The sequence below is a fragment of the Hyla sarda genome, chromosome 6 (assembly GCF_029499605.1).
Source record: "Hyla sarda isolate aHylSar1 chromosome 6, aHylSar1.hap1, whole genome shotgun sequence".
Taxonomy (NCBI): Eukaryota; Metazoa; Chordata; class Amphibia; order Anura; family Hylidae; genus Hyla; species Hyla sarda.
In genome coordinates, this window is record NC_079194.1 from 83,074,485 (window position 1) to 83,095,958 (window position 21,474).

Here is a 21,474-nt window from a genome sequence, read left to right on the forward strand (position 1 = left end):
AAACAGTTAGTTAGTTTGATAACCTTTTGGTTTAAAGCTACATTGATACAAAAGTATTTAGTAAAAAACCTTATCGTATCCATTTCTACTTCTACACAACTTCCTATAGTCCCATGTGTTTTCAGGTATGGAAATCGTTCCGATAATTCTTCCACAAGGTGGATACTTCCAGCTGCTCATGTGTAAGGCAGAATTTTCATGCAGAATTCCGTACAGACATTCTGCAGCAGCAGAGTCCCATTGATTTCAATAGGATTCCGCTGACCTGTGCTGAATTTCCACGCTAGATGTTTCTGGCCGTAAAAACATGTTCAATGTTTCTGTAGAGTCCGCACGGAAATGCACTGCCGTCTATTGAGTCTGCAGTTTTCAGAATCACCGCACTGAGAGTTTCTGCGTGGACATTCTGCCGTGTGAACCCGGCCTAAGATGTGACATGTGTGAGTTGTGTTCTTCTCTATCTTTTTCCCATCCCCACACATCGGTATATCATCAATAAGGAGCACTGACAAGACAGAAATGGTTTCTTTCCATCCTAGTAGTCACAGAAGTTTTATTGGACAGACCTACCCCTGAAGCCAGGTTGGCGAAATGCATATGTCTATATATTTCTGTCCATTTTAGTTTCCATGCCAGTCCAACATCCGTCCACTAGAACAGCTAAAAACAGCAGACACTTGCCTTAGGTGTATTAGAAATGTTCTGCCAAAGCATCAATAGCTATTTCCTTGTCACCCTAAAACATTATGACACCAATTCTGAAGCGCTCCGGTAAGACTGTCTGGATTTTTACCACCTGATACGGGTCCGGGGCTGCAGGCATTATCACTGGTACAGACACAATACTGTTAAAGGGGTTATCCAGGAAAAAAACTTTTTTTTATATATAGCAACTGGCTCCAGAAAGTTAAACAGATTTGTAAATTACTTCTATTAAAAAATCTTAATCCTTTCAGTACTTATGAGCTTCTGAAGTTAAGATTGTTCTTTTCTGTCTAAGTGCTCTCTGATGACACGTGTCTCGGGAACCGCCCAGTTTAGAAGAGGTTTGCTATGGGGGATTTGCTTCTAAACTGGGATGTTCCCGAGACACGTGTCATCAGAGAGGACTTAGACAGAAAAAAACAATCCTAACTTCAGAAGCTCATAAGTACTGAAAGGATTAAGATTTTTTAATAGAAGTAATTTACAAATCTGTTTAACTTTCTGGAGCCAGTTGATATATATATATATATATAAGTTTTTTCCCTGGATAACCCCTTTAAGTAGCTGTCAGTGTATTTAGATAAATCCTGGGAAGGAACACATTTCACAAGTGCCGCTCCCTCCGCCTGTCACCTGTACCTACCTATTCGAATTATAATCCAAGCCACCAACTTCTTTACTTGCTTGCAAAAGGTCCAGAATGCCCCCAGAACTTGTGCTGTCCTTCTTCACTTTGGAATTTCGGGCTGGTTTCGCTTCTGTGTCAATGTGCAGAGATCCCTCGTCGGAGGAGTCGTCACTCTGTATTGTGGGAGACAGCGTTAGATATATTACCTTCTCCTTCCAGGAATTCTATCTTCTATGGAAATCATTAGAGATGAGCGAACTTACAGTAAATTCGATTTGTCACGAACTTCTCGGCTCGGCAGTTGATGGCTTATCCTGCGTAAATTAGTTCAGCCTTCAGGTGCTCCGGTGGGCTGGAAAAGGTGGATACATTCCTAGGAAAGAGTCTCCAGCCCACCGGAGCACCTGAAAGCTGAACTAATTTATGCAGGAAAAGTCATCAACCGTCGAGCCGAGAAGTTCGTGTTGAATCGAATTTACTGTAAGTTCGCTCTTCTCTAGAAATCATCATAGAGCTTTCTACACCGCTCTATGTATCCAGATCAAAGAATACTCTACGCTGTCTTGTACATTGCTTTATTTTGTCAAATATTTCATGACTTCAGCGGCATTATGGCACATGTTAGCATGTCTTGCATACCTAGATCAAAGACGTAGAACAGTGGTCCTCAACCTGCGGACCTCCGGATGTTGCAAAACTACAACTCCCAGCATGCCCCGACAGCCGTTGGCTGTCCGGGCATGCTGGGAGTTGTAGTTTTGCAACATCTGGAGGTCCGCAGGTTGAAGACCACTGACATAGAACAACTAGGCATGCGTATCAGTCTATCCTCTCTTGTGTCTGTAGAGAATATACACTCATGTCTGTGATTTGCTTGTAACGTTAGTACAGGGGGATGTGTTTGCCAACCCAATGTGACAGCTGTTGCAAAACTACAATTCCCAGCATGCTCGGACAGCCAAAGGCTGTCCGAGCATGCTGGGAGTTGTAGTTTTGCAATAACTGGAGACACACTGATCGGGAAACACTGGTATAGGGACTGACAAGACCTTGAAGCGAGTTGTGATCTTATGTATTTCGGTTGTAATCTGGACTTGGAGGGGAAAAAAAGGTATCAATACTTAGTGGGGTGCACTAAGAAGGTACTGGGCAGCCAACCTGATCTAGTTGTATGAGTGCGATTAAAGGCTCCTTAACGTGGGCTGACAGGCTCCCAAAAACATACGCCATTCTTGTTACTTGGTGCTCGTCTACTGAGTCTTCATTTTATCATTGTCGGCCGCAAGTCCCCTGCTAACACAGGGCAATATGCGGCTGATAATGATGATTTTATTGGCCGCACAAGAGATGCGATCAGCTGACAAACAAGCGTTTACTCCTTCAACAGCTGATCAATGGCCCGTCATTTGCATAGTAGCGGAGACCGGTGCGGTCTTCCATTTCTCTACATATAATATACGGTATATATATCTATCACCATGACAAACCTGCAATCAAAAACTTAAAAAATGTGTGTGATCACAGGTTATTATACACTGCTCAAAAAAATAAAGGGAACACTTAAACAACACAATGTTACTCAAGGTCAATCACACTTCTGTGAAATCACACTGTCCACTCAGGAAGCAACACTGATTGACAGTCAATTTCACATGCTGTTGTGCAAATGGAACAGACAACAGGTGGAAATGATAGGCAATTAGCAAGACACCCCCAATAAAGTTCTGCAGGTGGTGACCGCAGACCACTTCTCAGTTCCTATGCTTCCAGGCTGATGATTTGGTCACTTTTGAATGCTGGTGGTGCTTTCACTCTAGTGGTAGCATGAGACGGAGTCTACAACCCACACAAGTGGCTCAGGTAGTGCAGCTCTTCCAGGATGGCACATCAATGTGAGCTGTGGCAAGAAGGCTTGCTGTGTCTGTCAGAATAGTGTCCAGAGCATGGAGGCGCTACCAGCAGACAGGCCAGTACATCAGGAGACATAGTGGAGGGCAACAACCCAGCAGCAGGACCGCTACCTCCGCCTTTGTGCAAGGAGGAGCAGGAGAGCCCTGCAAAATGACCTCCAGCAGGCCACAAATGTGCATGTGTCCACTCAAACGGTCAGAAACAGACTCCATGAGGGCCTGACGTCCACAGGTGGGGATGGTGCTTACAGCCCAACACCATGCAGGACGTTTGGCATTTGCCAGAGAACACCAAGATTGACAAATTCGCCACTGGCTCCCTGGGCTCTTCACACATGAAAGCAGGTTCACACTGAGCACATGTGACAGACGTGACAGAGCCTGGAGATGCCATGGAGAAAGTTCTGCTGCCTGCAACATCCTTCAGCATGACCGGTTTGGTGGTGGGTCAGTAATGGTGTGGGGTGGCATTTATTTGGGGGGGCCGCAAAGCCCTCCATGGGCTTGCCAGAGGTAGCCTGACTGCTATTAGGTACCGAGATGAGATCCTCAGACCCCTTGTGAGACCATATGCTGGTGCGGTTGGCCCTGGGTTCCTCCTAATGCAAGACAATGCTAGACCTCATGTGGCTGGAGTGTGTCAGCAGTTCCTGCAAGAGGAAGGCATTGATGCTATGGACTGGCCCGCCCGTTCCCCAGACCTGAATCTGATTGAGCACATCTGGGACACCATGTCTCGCTCCATCCACCAACGCCACATTACACCACAGACTGTCCAGGAGTTGGCAGATGCTTTAGTCCAGGTCTGGGAGGACATCCCTCAGGAGACCATCCACCACCTCATCAGGAGCATGCCCAGGTATTGTAGGGAGGTCATACGGGCACGTGGAGGCCACACACACTACTGAGCCTCATTGTGACTTGTTTTAAGGACATTACATATACTTGGATCAGCCTGTAGTGTGGTTTTCCACTTTGATTTTGAGTGTGACTCCATATCCAGACCTCCATGGGTTGATACATTTGATTTCCATTGATAATTTTTGTGTGATTTTGTTGTCAGCACATTCAACTATGTAAAGACAAAAGTATTTTATATTAGTTCATTTATTCAGATCTAGGATGTGTTATCTTACTGCTCCCTTTATTTTTTTGAGCAGTGTATTTCTTTTTCTTTAATCCGGTACCATGGTATAGTGTGAGGGTGCTGGTAATCTGCACAGTGATTTACTTTGATAATGTTTGTTACATAACTGTTTCCTGTCTGCTCTATAAAAATAATAAAATAAAATCACTGCACTGACTTGCATTATTTCTGCACCCTTCTAAGGTGTGCACTATAGAATACTGTGTCTAATACACTAAAACTAATATACCTTAAAAGAGCAATCAAATGTATATCAAGATTATTTTTGCAGGTATATTAAATACGTTTCCTAAAATGGACAGGATAGATGGTAAACAATTACTGGAGGCCCTCCTTACTGCATAATCACAGCAAGGAGGAGTCTGAAAGGAGCAATGGTTGAGTATGCACAGCGCTGCTTAATTCAATGCCCATGGGATTGAAGAACATTGCTAAGCTGTTCCCATCAGCCCCATAGACAATGAATGGAATGACACAGGGGAAGATTTATCAAAACATGTGTAGAGAAAAAGTTGACCAGTGGCCCATAGCAACCAATCAGATTGCTTCTAAAAAGGTTTCTAAAAAAAGGAAAAAAAGCTATCTTACTGGCCGCTATGGGCAACTGGTCAACTTTTCCTCTACACTGATAAATCTCCCAGATTGTGCATAAATATATAAAAACACATACTTATATAACAGGCTATGATAGGTTGATGCTTTCTTTCCAGATCAGTGCAATCCAGACCACCCCCATAGTCCATTCTCCCTCTCCATGGATAGTATTAACAGTGACTGCCGAGCAAAAACCTACAAATAAATGAAGTGCAGGTAGATTCAGAGAACACAAAAGGAGCCATGTCTGACAGGTGTCATACCTTATACTTCTTTTCCAGGACTTTGGGTTTCTTGGCTGGCACAAGAGGAGGAATTTCCTTTGTATCTGATAAAACTGGACACAGAATGACAACTTAGTCTTAGATTTATTCTAATGCACATTTTAGTCTGATGCATATACAATAGAAGAGGAAGAAGCTGCTATGTGAGCTGTGTGTCATGTCAAAGGGGATTACAGTGGTGATTTTTTAATGCAAAGTCTATTCTTCATTCTATCCTACACATTCCCTGGTTACAGCAACCTCCAAATACTCCCAAGGGACTTCAATAGGCGCAGAAAGGATGAGGAGTAATAGATGTATAAACGATAGCATTTATTTGCAGAACAACGCGTTTCGACACCAGGACGGGCGTCTTTCTCAAGTTCAGGAACTTGAGCTTGAGAAAGACGCCCGTCCTGGCGTCGAAACGCGTTGTTCTGCAAATAAATGCTATCGCTTATACATCTATTACTCCTCATCCTTTCTGCGCCTATTGAAGTCCCTTGGGAGTATTTGGAGGTTGCTGTAAGCATTACACCTATGTGGTGGCGGGACTGGCTGCATTTTGGAAACTCTTAACAGTGTTGTGCCTGGTACACTAGCACAACCTACCGGGTAAGCGCTTCCAGTAAACTACTGTGAATTTCAACTTGCCCGGTTAATGCACTATGGATCGCTTCTTTTTCTATTGTATTTGTACACATTCCCTGGTAAACCAGATATATATCAGGTCAATGTTCTGTTTTTAGGCCCCAATGAAACCCCAAGAGACATAAAACAGTTGCAGGTCATTATTTTAGCGTGTCCAAGCTCAGGTATATCTTGCTAAGAAGTGCCAATAAAACTGCACAAAGTGAGTGTCATGGACTACCTTTTTTTCTTATGGCCAATTCACAGTTTTACCACTAGAGGTCAATGATCCAAGCCCCTCTGTCATTATTTGGCATCTCCTGTTTTATCTCAGGATCAAACAAATCACTAAGGTCGTGATCACATCTGAGAAGTCTATGTTTGTGGTACAGGTTGGGTAACCGGCAGAACAATACAGTGATCCCTCAACTTACAATGGCCTCAACATACAATAGTTTCAACATACAATGGTCTTTTCTGGACCATTGTTACTTGAAACCAGACTCAACATACAATGCTACGGACAGTCCAGATCTGCGAAATATGTCAATGGCTGGAAGAACCGACCAATCAGAATGGGCATTCACTGGTAAAACCCCTGTATTAGCGCGTGCACTGTAGTACTGAAGCGCATGCACTGAATTCCTGTCTGGTAGCGCCAACAGTACAGGGACGTGTTACATGTCTACTCTTAACCTATCTCACAGCCGCTCCTTTGCACACCAAGTAAGGGCGGCTCCATTGAACTTTTTTTTTAGGAAATTACGTGTACTGTACAGGACCCTGAAGAAACTCCTGTCCTCTACATAGACCAGTGTTTCCCAACCAGGGCGCCTCCAGCTGTTACAAAACTACAACTCCCAGCATGCCCGGACAGCCTTCGGCTGTCCGGGTATGCTGGGAGTTGTATTTTTGCAACAGCTGGAGGCACCCTGGTTGGGAAACACTAACATAGACAGTGATTTACAGCTCCCAGCAGATCTTTCTTACTTTTATATGTAAGGATTTGCTTTATCTATATTCGTTATCTACTTATTTTTCTTTAATCCTCACTTTTTCCTATTTTCGGATGACATTTTGGTGGCTTCAGAACCAATTACCAGGTTTCCATAGAGTTATGGACTCAACATACAATGGTTTTAACATACAATGGTTGTCCTGGAACCAATTAATATTGTAACTTGAGGGACCACTGTATGCTTATGTTTACGGTGCTGCACCCATACCAGAACTATTGATTTCACTGGACTGAACATGTGCTAGTAGTGACTACGTTCAATCCATAACAGAGGGGCATAGTGTCACCATGTAAAGACTGTCCTGATTTTAAATCTATGACAGAACAAAAGGGTGTGTGCCCTTCTGATGAATAAACCATGATGACCTGCTCTGGTATGGTGCATCAGTATTAATATAATTCCTCATATTAAAGTAAGAATAGGACAACAGGTTCTCCCAAGATTACAAGTTTTCTTACATACTGAATAGGGGATAAATAGCCGATTGGTGGGGATCTGACCGCAGGGACCCCTACCTATCACAAAAATGGAGGAGATCTGCCTCCTGAGTGAATGAAGTGGTAGCCCACATGCTCAGCCACCACTTAAAGGGGTACTCCAGTGGATTTTTTTTTAATCAAGTGATGCCAGAAAGTTAATCAGATTTTTTAATTACTTCTACTAAAAAATCCTTAATCATGCCAGAAATTATTATTATTATTTTTTTTTTCTTTTCTGTCATGACCACAGTGCTCTCTGCTGACACATCTGTCCATTTTAGGAGCTGTCCAGAACAGCATATGTTTGTTATGAGGATTTTCTCCTGCTCTGGACAGTTCCTAACACGGACAGAGGTGAAAGCAGAGAGCACTGTGGTCAGACAAAAAAGAAATTCAAAAAGAAAATAATTTCCTCTGTAGTATACAGCTGCTAATAAGTACTGGAAGGATTAAGATTTTTAATAGAAGTCATTTACAAATCTGTTTATCTTTCTGGCACCAGTTGATTAAAAAAATAATAATTTCCACCGGAGTACCCTGTTAACTCACTCTCTATCGGACTTCCAGACATTGCTGAGTGAATGGAGAGGAGGCCAAGCTCTTGCAGAGTGGTCCCAACAGTCAGAACCCTCACCGATCAGCTAGTTATCTCCCCCATCCTGTGGATAGGTGATAACTATTAATCTTCAGATAACCACTCTATAAACAATGGATAGAATGAAAGATATAACAGGACACTATAAAAACATGAGATGCAAATCACTCATTTCTTAGATATCAATGTAAGCTGCTTTTTATGTGCCTCTGTGATCACCCCAGGCCAGAAACCAGGGATCTATCTGTATGACATCTTACATGATAAATCCCTCTTTGTTGTCGTTTTCTTCCTCCTGATTGGAAACTCATCGATTTTCAGTTCCCCGTCATCTGAGACATATTCATATTCATCTCGGATTGGCTTGTTTTTATCTTCTTTAAAATTCTGCAAGGATCCAAAGATGCTAGGGCTGTTCTGGGGCTTGATTCCCTTATGACTGAGAAAAATAACCACGTTACTAAAGGGGCCACAAAAAATCAACTTATACCAAGAAGAAAGTCCGGATAAGTGTAAGTGATGGAAAATGACAAGTCACACTGAAGGATAGTAAAACCTCAGCACTGGGATATGTGATTGTATGGTGGTCACTGTCACCCATCCACCTCTTGTATAAGTGCAGCTATCAGGGATTGTACAGTGTGTGGAAGCTGTATAACGTGGAGGCAGCTTAATCTTGTGGACAATATATGTCATCCCGAGCACAAGCAAAGGCCTATGTGAAAAGGTAAAGGGTAATAAGTCCCTGCAATGAATAACACGTTAGTACCTGCACAATGATCAATGGTGTCCTATACAGATAGTAAAAGACGCCCAGATTATCCAGATCATCATCTGGACCATCACATTCACCCCTCAAATGTAGAAGGCAATTATGGGACCAAGGATCTGTGATTTGTCAGGTGACCTGGATGAACCTGAACATCATTGGGAAATACTAGATTCACTTTATAGTGTCTTATTTTATATCCAGGTTCTTGGGAACGTTGGGGGAGATTTATCAAAAACCTGTGCAGAGGAAAAGTTGCCCAGTTGCCCATAGCAACCAATCAGCTCGCTTCTTTCATTTTTAACAAGGCCTCTGAAAAATGAAAGAAACGATCTGATTGGCTGCTATGGGCAACTAAGCAACTTTGCCTCTGGACAGGTTTTGATAAATCTCCCCCTATGTGTATTTATATAAAACTATTGTTTTATATAAGGACCACAGGAGAGAGAGTCCATCGCGGGGTCACCCTCATCAGGACAGTCCACATTTTCTGCCTTAGGACAAGCTTAGGATATTATAGGGTTAATGTACATAATACATTTTCAACTTGTTCCTAAGCATTGACTGTCAAAGGCATTATAGATAATCTTCTCAAATGGGTTTTCCGCCCAAAGACATGTATGGATAATTCAAAGCATATAAAAGTCTGATGACTCCTCATTCACCAATCTGCCTGGTGAAGCAGCTACCGTCTACCACATTAAAGGGAACCAATCATCAGATTTTACCCTATATAACGCTTGGTAAAGTGTTCTATAGGGTAAAATATCCTCACCATCTTCGGGGGACGTTCCTGCCTGCGGGGATGGTGAGGATATGAACTTATAAACTGCTCCCCGCTGGCCCTGTAAGTAGTCCCCTGAGCGGGGAGCTCCTCTCACCTAATCCCTTTGTTCGGCTGGCAGCACCGCCCCCTCCGCTTGATTGACGGGCTGCGTCATCGCTCCGCTCCGTCCGTTCAGTGAGCAAGGTGGGGGTCCCACCGCTGGTGAACCCTGCAATCTCTCCTGCAGCACCCGATTGTCATCAGCTGGATGTCGCAAAGATCGCTCCATGCTGATGACTCACGATACAGGGGCCGGAGTATTGTGACGTCATGGCCCCGCCATCACGCCCCCTTCCATAGGCTTGCATTGAGGGGGCGGGCTGCGACCTCACGAGGGGACGGGGTCATGACGTCACGATACTACGGCCGCTTTATTTTGAGTCATCAGCATGGAGTGATCTTCGCTCCGTCCAGCTGATGACAATCGGGTGCTGCAGGAGAGATTGCAGAGGTCACCAGCGGTGGGACCCCCCGATCAGACATCTTAGCCCCTATACTTTGGATAGGGGATAAGATGTCTAGGGGCGGAGTACCCCTTTAAAGTATATTGGGCAACACATCAAAATTTGTTTAAATTAGTTTAAAGTATCATTTGAATAAACATGGGGGAGATTTATCAAAACCTGTGCAGAGTAAAAGTGGTGAAGTTGCCCAAAATACCGATCAGATCGCATCTTTCATTCTTCACAGGCCTCATTTAAAATGAAAGAAGCGATCTGATTGGTTGCTATGGGCAACTGCATCACTTTTCCTCTACACAGCTCTTGATAAATCTCCTCCATGTTGTCCAGACATGTCAAAAGTTTAGATCGCTCTGCGTCTCATACCTCAGACCCACTGTGATAAGTGAATTATTACCCTGTGAATTGTGTGAACCCTTCACTCCCGACCGTCTGCTGCATGTGACCTTTTTTCTTCATAGACTTATGCAGTGCAGGTGTCTGCCGCACACTTCACCTGGCTGTAACCAGGGCTGAGACCTCATGCAATCTAAACTTTTAACATGTCTGGAAAACATGTCAAAAGTTTATTCAAATTACCATAATACTTTAAAGAACTTCAGAAATATGGAAACGTAAGCTAAATGGGTGCATTACTATGGGGTGTCCATTCTGTGAACTTGTGCCGTGGATCAGCTTAGAAAAAAAATCTCTTTCACACAGGAGAATCCGCATAGAAATTGATTCGCAGTAAGGATTTTAAAGCCCCATTTTATGTTGTGCATATAATTTGCTGCATATTTTCCATATCAACTTTTATGGGGAAGTATAGGCCCACAACAAATCTGCTATAAAATTTTATTATTGGCAATTTTGCTGCAGATTTTTTAATATATTGAATTTTTTATTTTATTTACATAATCTGCAGTCCATTCTGCAGCGGCAAATCTTCATAAAATCTGCACTATTTGGTGAGGATTTGCTGCCACAGATATAACTTTGGAGATTATGCAAATTTTCATTTTACAGTATTTCTGTTCCACGGGAAATGTACCCCAACAAAAGAGGGTACTACTAACACCTCTAGTGCCGCATTTCTCCAGCAGGGACATAGGATTGGAGAGGATAATACCCAGACTAAGCTCCATAGTAATCAGATTGTCAATGAACAGCTCTGCAATTGGCAGGATCTATCAATGCAAAGCTAATAGCTTGTACAACATCAATAGTGCTAAGTGATCTGACAAGCCATCAGAATCAAATGGGAACAATAACTATACTTGCATTAGTTGCGTACATTTTTTAGGACGTCACATACCTAAACAATTTCTTGCCAGTGAAGGAGAACTTGAATTTGCTATCCTTAATGGAGGAAAATGGGCTTTTCTGTATTTTATGCTCCTCTTCCATTTTCAGTAAGGAATCTGGCTTGCTGTTCTGCAATGTAAGGAAGTAAATGGGTTAATCAGTCTTCCGGCGTGCTTCCCCATAACAATCCCACCTTCACAGGTTTTATGTTAATCATAATCAATTCGGCTTCATTTTGCGCACTGGCAATGTATTCTAAACAGATGTAATGTACAGTTAGACAATATTACAAAGTTTATCTCAATCTGCCAAGTGTTACTTATTATCACAACGAATATGTACACTTGTCAAAATGCACATTAACTTAATGATCTCATTTTTATTTCAACTCAAGAACATTGCACCAAACAGCATATGAGAACAATAGGAGTCATTTGGGAAAGGGAAAAAAATGCAATTCAGATTCTGCTTTTCTGCTTTGCGTCTCAGCGTTTGCCTCACTGTCTGCAAAGATGGTGAATTTGATGATATGCAAAGAATACGGTCGGGGACAGAGTTTCCTGTAGATCTAATAATGTTCTCCATTTTTTCAGCTCATTACTGTAGCCCGGAGACATCCAGCATCGCATGTTACAGGAGGTCTTATTACACTACTTCATAGTGCACTCATAAAAATACAGACTACTACGTTTTATTCATATCAATAGTAAACTCTAGTAGGGAGACTAAGGACACTAGCAGACATGCTTTCCTTCTGCCATGAAAATGTACTATTGCATGGCATCTATGAATGGTTGGCCGTATAATGTTCCAGAACTAGAGTCACATATACTTCAGAGTCTATAACAGTGTTTCCCAGTATGTCACGAAAGCCACAAAAGAAGAAAAAAACTGTCTTGGGAGGCGCTGCTCATTGAGGTTACAAATTGGAGAGACACAGGCCAGCACAGGACAAGTAAATTTATTGACAAAAAGGACAACGCGTTTTGGCACATACCGAGTGCCTTCCTCAGGTCAAACGAATACAGCACTCTTCATTTAATGATGGGTCCAAGAGATACTGGAGGGGATCCTGTGTGATGCGGCGCTGGCGTTGGTCTGACAGTGCTGTATTCGTTTGAACCTGAGGAAGGCACCCTGTATGTGCCGAAACACGTTGTTCTTTTTGTCAATACATTTACTTGTCCTGTGCTGGCCTAAGTCTCTCCAGTTTGTGACCTCAATGAGCAGCGCCTCCCAAGACCGTTTTTTTCTTCTTTTGTGACTTTCGTGTCGTACAACTGGCTCTTCCCCAAGTGTCCATTCCCGGTCAGAGTGCAGCAGCCTCCATTCATATTCACCCACCAACTCACAACAGACATTTATGAACAAAGACCCCACGCAACTTGGGATCCAGTCTCATCAATCAACAGGTGAGTATATCACCTATGTGTGGTGGAGGGACATAACTAGTCCATACACCTTAAATAGGGAGTGCCCCCTGTCTCTCGTTTTTGTCTATCTATTTCTGAACATTCAGTATGTCGTCACCTGATGCAAAACTACAACATCCTGCAAGCTCAGACAGCCAAACCAAAACACAGGGTGCAAGAGGCAGATAATCTACAAACTGTCATGTCACATATATGAACCTCATTTAGAGGGGTTATCCAGGGGATACATACAATTTACATACTGTATTAGTACTGCCCCCCAGCCGAAGCCAAAATCCTTGTGTGAGTGCTGCAGCCTCTTCAATGTTTACTGCTGCTCATCCTTTCCATCTCACAGACACTAAGATGCGCTTGCGCCTCTTAATAAATTTGGTGCATTGTAACCCAGTGCCCATTGCTGTAAGACAGGCATAAGATATACCAGTCTTAATAAATTTCCCCCATAGCTTTTAAAAGGCTTCCTAAAATGTTGTACAATGGAACAGTGGAATTTAAAAAGTAAAAATGGCTCTTTACATTCTCGTAAAATACATAATATATTTGATAATAATCCTCCATGAGCAGCCGGTGCACCAAGCATCTTTATAAAGAAGCCATTAGTGAGTAAGATTTTTCCAGTGACTAATGACTTTATTTCTTTGCTTCCTTTCAGTTCCTGTAGTTCTCTTCGCTATGATAGCACAAAAGAGAGCGATTCATGCAAGTGATAATTACATGTAATTTACCACATATCAGATACAGTGTTGCCAAGTAGAAAAATTATGGGTCTGAATTTATTGTAAAGGCACAGGATGGTTATGACACCAGCCGCTTAAACTACTCTGAACGTTAAAATAGAGAACTTTTTTATTTTGAAAATATGTAATGAAATACCTTTAAAGGGGTACTCCAGCCCTAAGACATCTTATCCCCTATCCAAAGGATATTGGATAAGATGTCTGATCGCAGGGTCCCGCCGCTGGGGACCCCCGCTATCTCACATGCAGACACCACCTCTGGGATAATATAATAATACAGGAATATGGGTGCACTACTGTGATAGATGTAAACAATGACATTGGCTAAACCTCAACACTGATGTTAAAATTACAGCGGCATTAGGTCCGACTAACAGCCTGCTCCCAGGTTACCTCCAGTGTGGCTGGGCACATATACAATGGGAGGATATTACTATTATAGGCAGCATTAAGGTTCCCCTGTGAGGCCAGCAATATATTAGCCAACTTGGGTGGGGCTCATAGCCTTCTTCCCTCCTCCCATTGTATGTGTGCTCAGCCACACTGGAGGTAACCTGGGAGCAGGATGTGAGTAGGACTTAATGTTGCTGTAATTGCCCACTGGCCCCTGGTATTGACCATACGGCACAGGTAGGTTTAGTGTTAGGTCCTGTGCCACTTGAGAAACCTTGGCTTTGGTGTGCGGGCTCAGGTATGTCCTTCATATAAGGATATATTGGCTAATGTCTCAATTTTAACATCAGTTTTGAGGGTTAGCCAATGTCATTGTTTACATCTTTCACAGTAGTGCACCTAAACTTATGTATTATTGTATTATTCTAATTGTTACGCATCCACACCTTTCATCTGGAGTTGAGCACCTCCTGCCATTTGAGACCATGTCTGTGTTGTTGTTTAAACCCACCTGTGGGAGCTGCACACAGTGCTGCAGCCTCGGAGTCTGCCTGGTCACGACTACAGGGCCGGAGTATTGTGACGTCACAAATCCACCCCCGGCAATGCATACAGACTCCAAGGCTGCAGCGCTACATGCAGCTCCCAGAGGTAGGTGCTGCATGCGAGATAGCAGGGGTCCCCAGCAGCAAGACCCCCGCGATCAGACATCTTATCCCCTATCCTTTGGATAGGGGATAAGATAACTTAGAGCTGGAGTACCCCTTTAAAAAGAAAAGAAGATAATGCTAAAACAATGGGAGAGATTCATCAAAACCTGTGCAGAGGAAAAGTCGACCAGTTGCCCATAGCAAGCAATCAGATGGCTTCTTTCATTTTTAAAAAGGACTCTGAAAAATGTAAAAAGCTGATTGGTTGTTATGGGCAACTGGTCTCAATAGGTCTTGATGAATCTCCCCACAACGATTCCTGGTGGCAATGACTAGGACAACTTTTGTCAATTTAAAAGTGACAATAGTCCTGCTGTGATGTCACAAGGCAACCAATGACTTCAGTTTTCCATTGAAAACTTGGGTTTTAGCAAAGCAAATACTGTAATACGCAGATAACAATATCTGGCGCTTATGGAAACAGTAAGCCGCTATGACACCCACAAGTGGTTCCCTGCTTTGCCATTAAAAAATGAATAAAGTGTATGAAAGAAATAAATTGAGTGTCAGGGCTAAAAATAATACTGGTGATGGTGGTTAATATTTGAAAAAGTAAAGTATTAAATTACTACTATTGCAAAAAGGGTGATGGCAATATATATTTTTGATGCAATGCTGATATTTATTAGTGGATGTTATCTATTGATGCTTCCTTCTTGGACAATATATACTGTACTTTAAAAATGCAAAAAAGTCGTTCCACTGACGGCATTGGTGTGGAGGTCTGGGTGACGGTACCTTTGGATGTTACTTGCAAAGGAGTCTTTGTGCCTTTTCCTTGTAGCGGGTGCCGGGAGACATCCCCGGCCAGTGGCATCTATAACCGGCAGTTCCGCTGTAAAAAGAGAAAATGACCCGGCTAACCATAGGCTGGCAGTGAAGTCACTACAGTTTCCAATATGGATCAATTCTAACGCGTTTCGGAAATTAGCGATTTCCTTCCTCTAACTCTAACGCATTTCAGAAATAAGCGATTTCCTTCCTTTGAGGAAGGAAATCGATAATTTCCAAAACGCGTTAGATTTGATCCACACTGGAAACTGTAGTGACATCACCGTCAGCCTAAGGTTAGCCAGGTCATTTTATCTTTTTACAGCGGAACTGCTGGTTGTAGATGCCACCGGCCGGGGCTGTCTCCCGACACCTGCTACAAGGAAACAGCACAAAGACTCCTTTGCAACTAACATCCAAAGGTACCGTCACGCAGACCTTCACACCAATGCCGCAAGTGGAACGACTTTTTAGCATTTTTAAAGTACAGTATATATTGTCCAAGGAGGAAGCATCAATAGATAACATCCACTAATGAATATCAGCATTGCATCAAAAATATATATTGCCATCACCCTTTTTGCAATAGTAGTAATTTAATACTTTACTTTTTCAAATATTAACCACCATCACCAGTATTATTTTTAGCCCTGACACTCAATTTATTTGTTTCAAATACTGCAATACATTTTTTCCCTTGAAATACTTATGTTGTGTTGAACTATCCTATAACCTGTATCTGAGCACAAACAATCACAGCCATTGCAATATACGGTCCCGGCCCTGAAGTAGGTGTGGTGCTTAGTAAACTGCCACTGAAAATCCTCATGCTCCCCTATTAATATATATATATTTTTTTTTTGAGAAATTAAAGATATATAAGTAGAATAGTAGAAAGTAGAATAGAAACTGAGTGACATTTTTATACCATAATAAGTACAAAGCAATAATAATAATGCATTTAAAGTAGTCAATAGCCTTTAAAGTGTACCTGTCACCAGACTAAACTTTTAATATATTGTTCTTTATGTAATTATAAGACACTTTGCTTTTTACTTGCTGTTAAAATTCTTAAACTTTAAAGTTTTAAGGTGATTGAAAAAACGTCCACTAGGTGGCTCGGTTCTGTTCCCTGCGTCAAACAGTTAGTTTGGTCTCCTCCCGGCCTGGCAGGCTTCAGTGACATTGCGCCTGCTGGGGAACGCCCACTATCTCCTGCTGGGAGCTCACACAATGTGAGCAAGGGGGAAAGATATGATACAGAGCTTTTTACAGAGTTAGTTTAGAAAATATGGTTTGATGACAGGTACTCTTTAAAGCAATTACATAATTGGTTGTTAGTGGTAACCAATCATATTGCTCTGTTCCACCATCATGCCCTACATTTTTGTAGACATCTCTCCGGCTCACTTATAAGTATAGCTTACCTTGTATTTCCACTTTGCTTCAGTTTTGATTTTATTCTGCTCTCGGATTTCAAACTTTTCGATCTCATTGTTGTGTTGTTTAGTTGTTTCCTCTTTGATCGGGACACTAATCTCTTCTTTAGGTGTCTAGAAGACAGAAATAGCCATTACCAACAGAAAGGAGATCAGTCATTTCTACATTTAGTGATGTACAAAGGCCTAACCATTAAGTACTGTACAAGGACTGTAAGCAGTATGGTCAGAGGTAGTAGGCAACACACCTGTATCGAACACATACCTGCACCACGTTGTAACCATCCTTGAAATCCACACTACCATTCTATGACAGACTTAAATGTTCTACCTATCTAATATGCATAGTTATTTTTCTTTTCGATCCATCTATTTAAATGCAAGAAGTCAAGCAGCACTCCAGGGGATAGTCAAAGCACTATTCTCTGGAGTGCTGGTGGATTTCTTGCATTTGGATCTACTATCACAGTCTGCCACTGGGACTGTTCTTCTGTCTCCTTGCACCCTGCATCCTTTGTACACTATCTAGTTGTGTTGCTTCTACATCCGTTGCTATCTATCTTTTGTTAGACCTGATATTTGATAGTCTATTATTAGATAGGGAATTGTTCTTGCTAGATGTACTGTAGGCAATAATATCATAGTTCACTGAGCACTTAAACGGGTTGTTGCACCATTTCTTATTATGTTTGAAACTGCTCAGGCCTAGCTAAAAATAATAATAATAAAGTCTGTACTCACCTGCCTGATTTCTGGCTGCTATTCCTATGACACCCAATACCCACTGCTCATCACTTCATGATCTCTCCACAAGGAAGATCCTGTTCTGCCAATCAATGGCTGAAAAGAGTCACCACTGCGGAGGTGCTGAGCATCAGGAACTGGGCACCATCAGAATGGCAGCAGGGTATCAGGTTAGGAGAGTACAGTCTATATATATGGAATGGTTTTAGCCCAGCTTAAGCGATTTTAAGAGGGAGTGCCTACTAGTTTAAAAGTAGATACAGGAAACAGTGCAAGATAAGTATAGCTGCTTGTCATAAAAAAAAACTGCACAAAAGCCAAGCACTAATAATGACAGGATATAAATCATAAGCAAATGCTAAAAGTTCTCATCTGTGTTAACATGGACATCACCGTCCAAGTGAATGTACACATAAACACGAGGTATACTCACCGTTACTTTCTTTGGTGTTTCAACTTTAACCAGAGCATCCTTAGTGTGGGCCTCAAGAACATCGAGGTCAGGGGAGTCTGGTACTGAAGATGGTGAATCTTTGACCTTCTTTGTCTTCTTTTTCCCTCCTTCTTTACTTTTAGGTGATTTAGGGGGTTTGGGAGGTTTGGGCAGTTTGGCAACTTTTGGAGGTTTTATCTCTTTGGGGGGTTTAGGTGGCTTTGGAGGCTTGGGTAACTTTTCGTTCTTAGGAGTCTTTTTTTTCTGTACTTTTTCCACAGGTGGAGGAGAGTCTGGCACAGGTGAGGGAGGTTCTTCTTTCTCGATTTTCACTTCTGGAATATTGTTCACTTCTGGAATTGTGTTGGCACTGATGTCTACTTTGTTGACTTTCGATGCATTCTAAGTAGAAAAAAAAAGTGGTTATTAATTTACATGTAAACCTGGCTATAACATATAAGATACAAATTTGGCTCAAACTGTTATGGGGGAAACAAAGATTAGGCCTGTTGAATTTCAATTGCTCCCATAAGGATTAGAAGCAGCACATGTACATGGCTTATATCTATACCCTTCTCCTTGTGACAGGTAACATCAATGTGTGTACAGGAGGCAGAAATTTCTGTGACTGTTCCATTCATTTAAATTGCAGAAATCCCTGCACCTGCTACAGAAAACAGTCTCATTTATTGAATGGAAGAACATTTGTAATTACAGAAATTATTTTCAATTAGTAGTATTTCTAACATCACTCGTAGATGTATTTTGAAAACATACAAACATATGTAGTCATCAAAAATTATTATAGCTTCTATTGATGTGCAAATGAAGCTGACAAAGCAGCAAAAAGTCCCCATCTTTCTTTGGCTGAGCGTTCATGTTTTTAGAGTGGTGGCTTATCTGAGAACTAAAGGATCAGATGCCCGATCATTGCCTTCCCAGACATCAGCTGTTAGGGGCGAGTTCGGCCGACATGTCAGTTGTGTATGGGGACCATTCATCAAAAGACTCTCAAAAACTCACCTCTGTTAACCGTATTTCTTTGGCAAGGTCCTTGATAAGCTGTGAGGGTTTGAAATGTTCTGGAAGTTCATCCTCATGTTCTAATAGAGCCTTAAAGAGACAATGGAAATTTGTTATCAACTGGAAAAACAGTCATCCTAACTTAAAATGGCCAAAGAGCTTTTAAAGGAGAATACCCATCTTATGGAATATTGCTAGAACATACCAAATGGTAAGAGGCAAAAAATAGGTCTTCGAGGCACTGCTCAGAACTGGCATAATACCGACCATAGGTGTAGCACAGGAGGACAATCACTTTATTTGGTTTACAACTGAATAACGCGTTCCGGCACTAACATGTGCCACCAGAGCAACTGATGTAGCGTCCTGGTTTGGATCTATACGACGGTGATCCAAACCAGGACGCTGCATCCGTTGCTCTGGTGGACCTGAGGAAAGCACATGTTAGTGCCGAAAAGCGTTGTCCAGTTGTAAACCAAATAAAGTAATAGTTTTTTTGCCTCTCACCATTTGCCATTGATCCACTCTGTTAAGGATTGGGATTAGGTCAGAGTGCGGCAGCTCATTTACAGTTCGTTTTCCACACCTCCTATCAGAGTTTTGCATATCACTAACACTCCACCAGGTCTGTATATCACTTTAGTGTGCTGGTGTTATACACACCATTTGATAATACACACCATTTGATATACTACACAAGGGATTAACCCCTTTATTTTCTTTTTATTCCCTTACTCAACTTCTAGAACATACCAAAGCATTAGGACTGATAGGGTCCAAACTCTGGGTCCCCCAGCTTATGCCAAAACAAAGATATCCATTTGGCTTCACTCATGTGTTGCAATTTCCCCTAAAGTGGATGGCCAGCAATTGCGTTGTGCAACGAAAATTTATGAAGAAATATGTAGCCTCTTATTCTAAGGATCGGTGGGGGTCCCAACGTCAAACATCAAAGCCATACTGAACAGGAAGTGAAGGCAGTTCTTAGCCATATGCCATTACTTCTAGCTCTGGCAAAACCATGATGTCCCTAAGCACATACAAACATGGATTGTCTTAAATAAATACAGTGATCCCTCAACTTACAATGGCCTCAACATACAATAGTTTCAACATACAATGGTCTTTTCTGGACCATCGTAAGTTGAAACCAGACTCAACATACAATGTACAGACAGTCCAGATCTGTGAAACGTGTCAATGGCCGGAAGAAAAGACCAATCAGAATGGGCATTCACTGGTAAAACCCCTGTATTACTGAAGTGTATGCACTGACTGGTGTCTGGTAGCGCCCCCTACAGTACAGGGAGGTATTACATGTTCTGTACACTTTACCTGCTCCTTTGGACACCAGGTGAGGGCGACTCCATTACTTTTTAGGATACTGTGTACTGTACAGGACCCTGAAGAAGCTCCTGTCCTCTACATAGACCAGTGTTTCCCAAGCAGGGTGGCCCCAGCTGTTGCAAAACTACAACTCCCAGCATGCCCAGACAGCCGTTGGCTGTCCGGGCATGCTGGGAGTTGTAGTTTTGCAACAGCTGGAGGCTCCCTGCTTGGAAAACACAGACATAGACAGTGATTACAGCTCCCAGCAGATCTTTCTTACTTTTATATGTAAGGATTTGCTTTATCTATATTAGTTATCTATTTATGTTTCTTTAATTCTCACTTTTTCCTATTTTTGGATGACATTTTGGTGCCTTTAGAACCAATTACCAGGTTTCCATAGAGTTCTGGTCTCAACATACAATGGTTTCAACATACAATGGTCGTCCTGGAACCAATTAATATTATAACTTATAAAAAAGGAATGTTTTCTAAAGCAATAAAGAACATTGTGAACTTAGCAATTTAGAACTATAGTATGGGTTGCAAACATAACTTACATGTTTTTTCGTCCATGATCTAAAAGCTCCATTGAGAATTTTGGCCCCCTGGACAAGGTGAGGCACCGGCTGCTTCCCCGACTTATGTAATGCTGCAGCACAGTAACACACATAATAAGAGAGAAAGACATGTTCACATTATCAGTCTGAAAATGATTACCAATGATCAGATTAAAAGTAGCAGTCACAATTCTAAAAAACCTGGGCAACTTTTTAAAACTTTTTTTTACCCCCAAAAAATCAGCAGCAGCCCTGCCAAGGATCGCTGATCTGTGATACCGTCTGTGACGTAATAGAAAGAAGAATAGGTGCTTTAATTTAGACATTAAGGGGTGAGGAGTGCTGGGCGGGTGTAATTGCACCCACTAAGAGTTTTAGAATATCATCTACTAACAGGAATGTCATAGTGATAAAGATTTCTCTAGAATGATCCAATTGCTTTATATCAATTCATCTAGGCTGGAAAAATCCAGTCAAATGTCCGAATCCTCTCATCTCAGCACAGATTTGTCAGCGATTCTTTTTCTTCATTGGTGTATTGCTGTAGTACAGGTATATATATATATATATATATATATATATATATATA

The 21,474-nt window shown here is 41.9% G+C and overlaps 1 protein-coding gene across 12 annotated transcripts in view; it reads right to left on the reverse strand.

Annotated features, from left to right (window-relative positions):
• PHF2 (PHD finger protein 2) overlaps nucleotides 1–21,474 on the reverse strand; it is a 317,888-nt gene that overhangs the window by 79,717 nt on the left and 216,697 nt on the right. For all 12 annotated transcript variants that reach the window (XM_056524312.1, XM_056524306.1, XM_056524308.1 and 9 more), the window contains exons 10-17: nucleotides 20,886–20,977; nucleotides 18,997–19,086; nucleotides 17,974–18,375; nucleotides 16,785–16,910; nucleotides 11,324–11,442; nucleotides 8,231–8,409; nucleotides 5,248–5,321; nucleotides 1,349–1,506 (exon numbers count right to left, since the gene is read on the reverse strand). In XM_056524312.1, coding sequence (XP_056380287.1) covers nucleotides 1,349–1,506; nucleotides 5,248–5,321; nucleotides 8,231–8,409; nucleotides 11,324–11,442; nucleotides 16,785–16,910; nucleotides 17,974–18,375; nucleotides 18,997–19,086; nucleotides 20,886–20,977 — 1,240 coding nt within the window. The remainder of the gene's footprint in view (nucleotides 1–1,348; nucleotides 1,507–5,247; nucleotides 5,322–8,230; nucleotides 8,410–11,323; nucleotides 11,443–16,784; nucleotides 16,911–17,973; nucleotides 18,376–18,996; nucleotides 19,087–20,885; nucleotides 20,978–21,474) is intronic.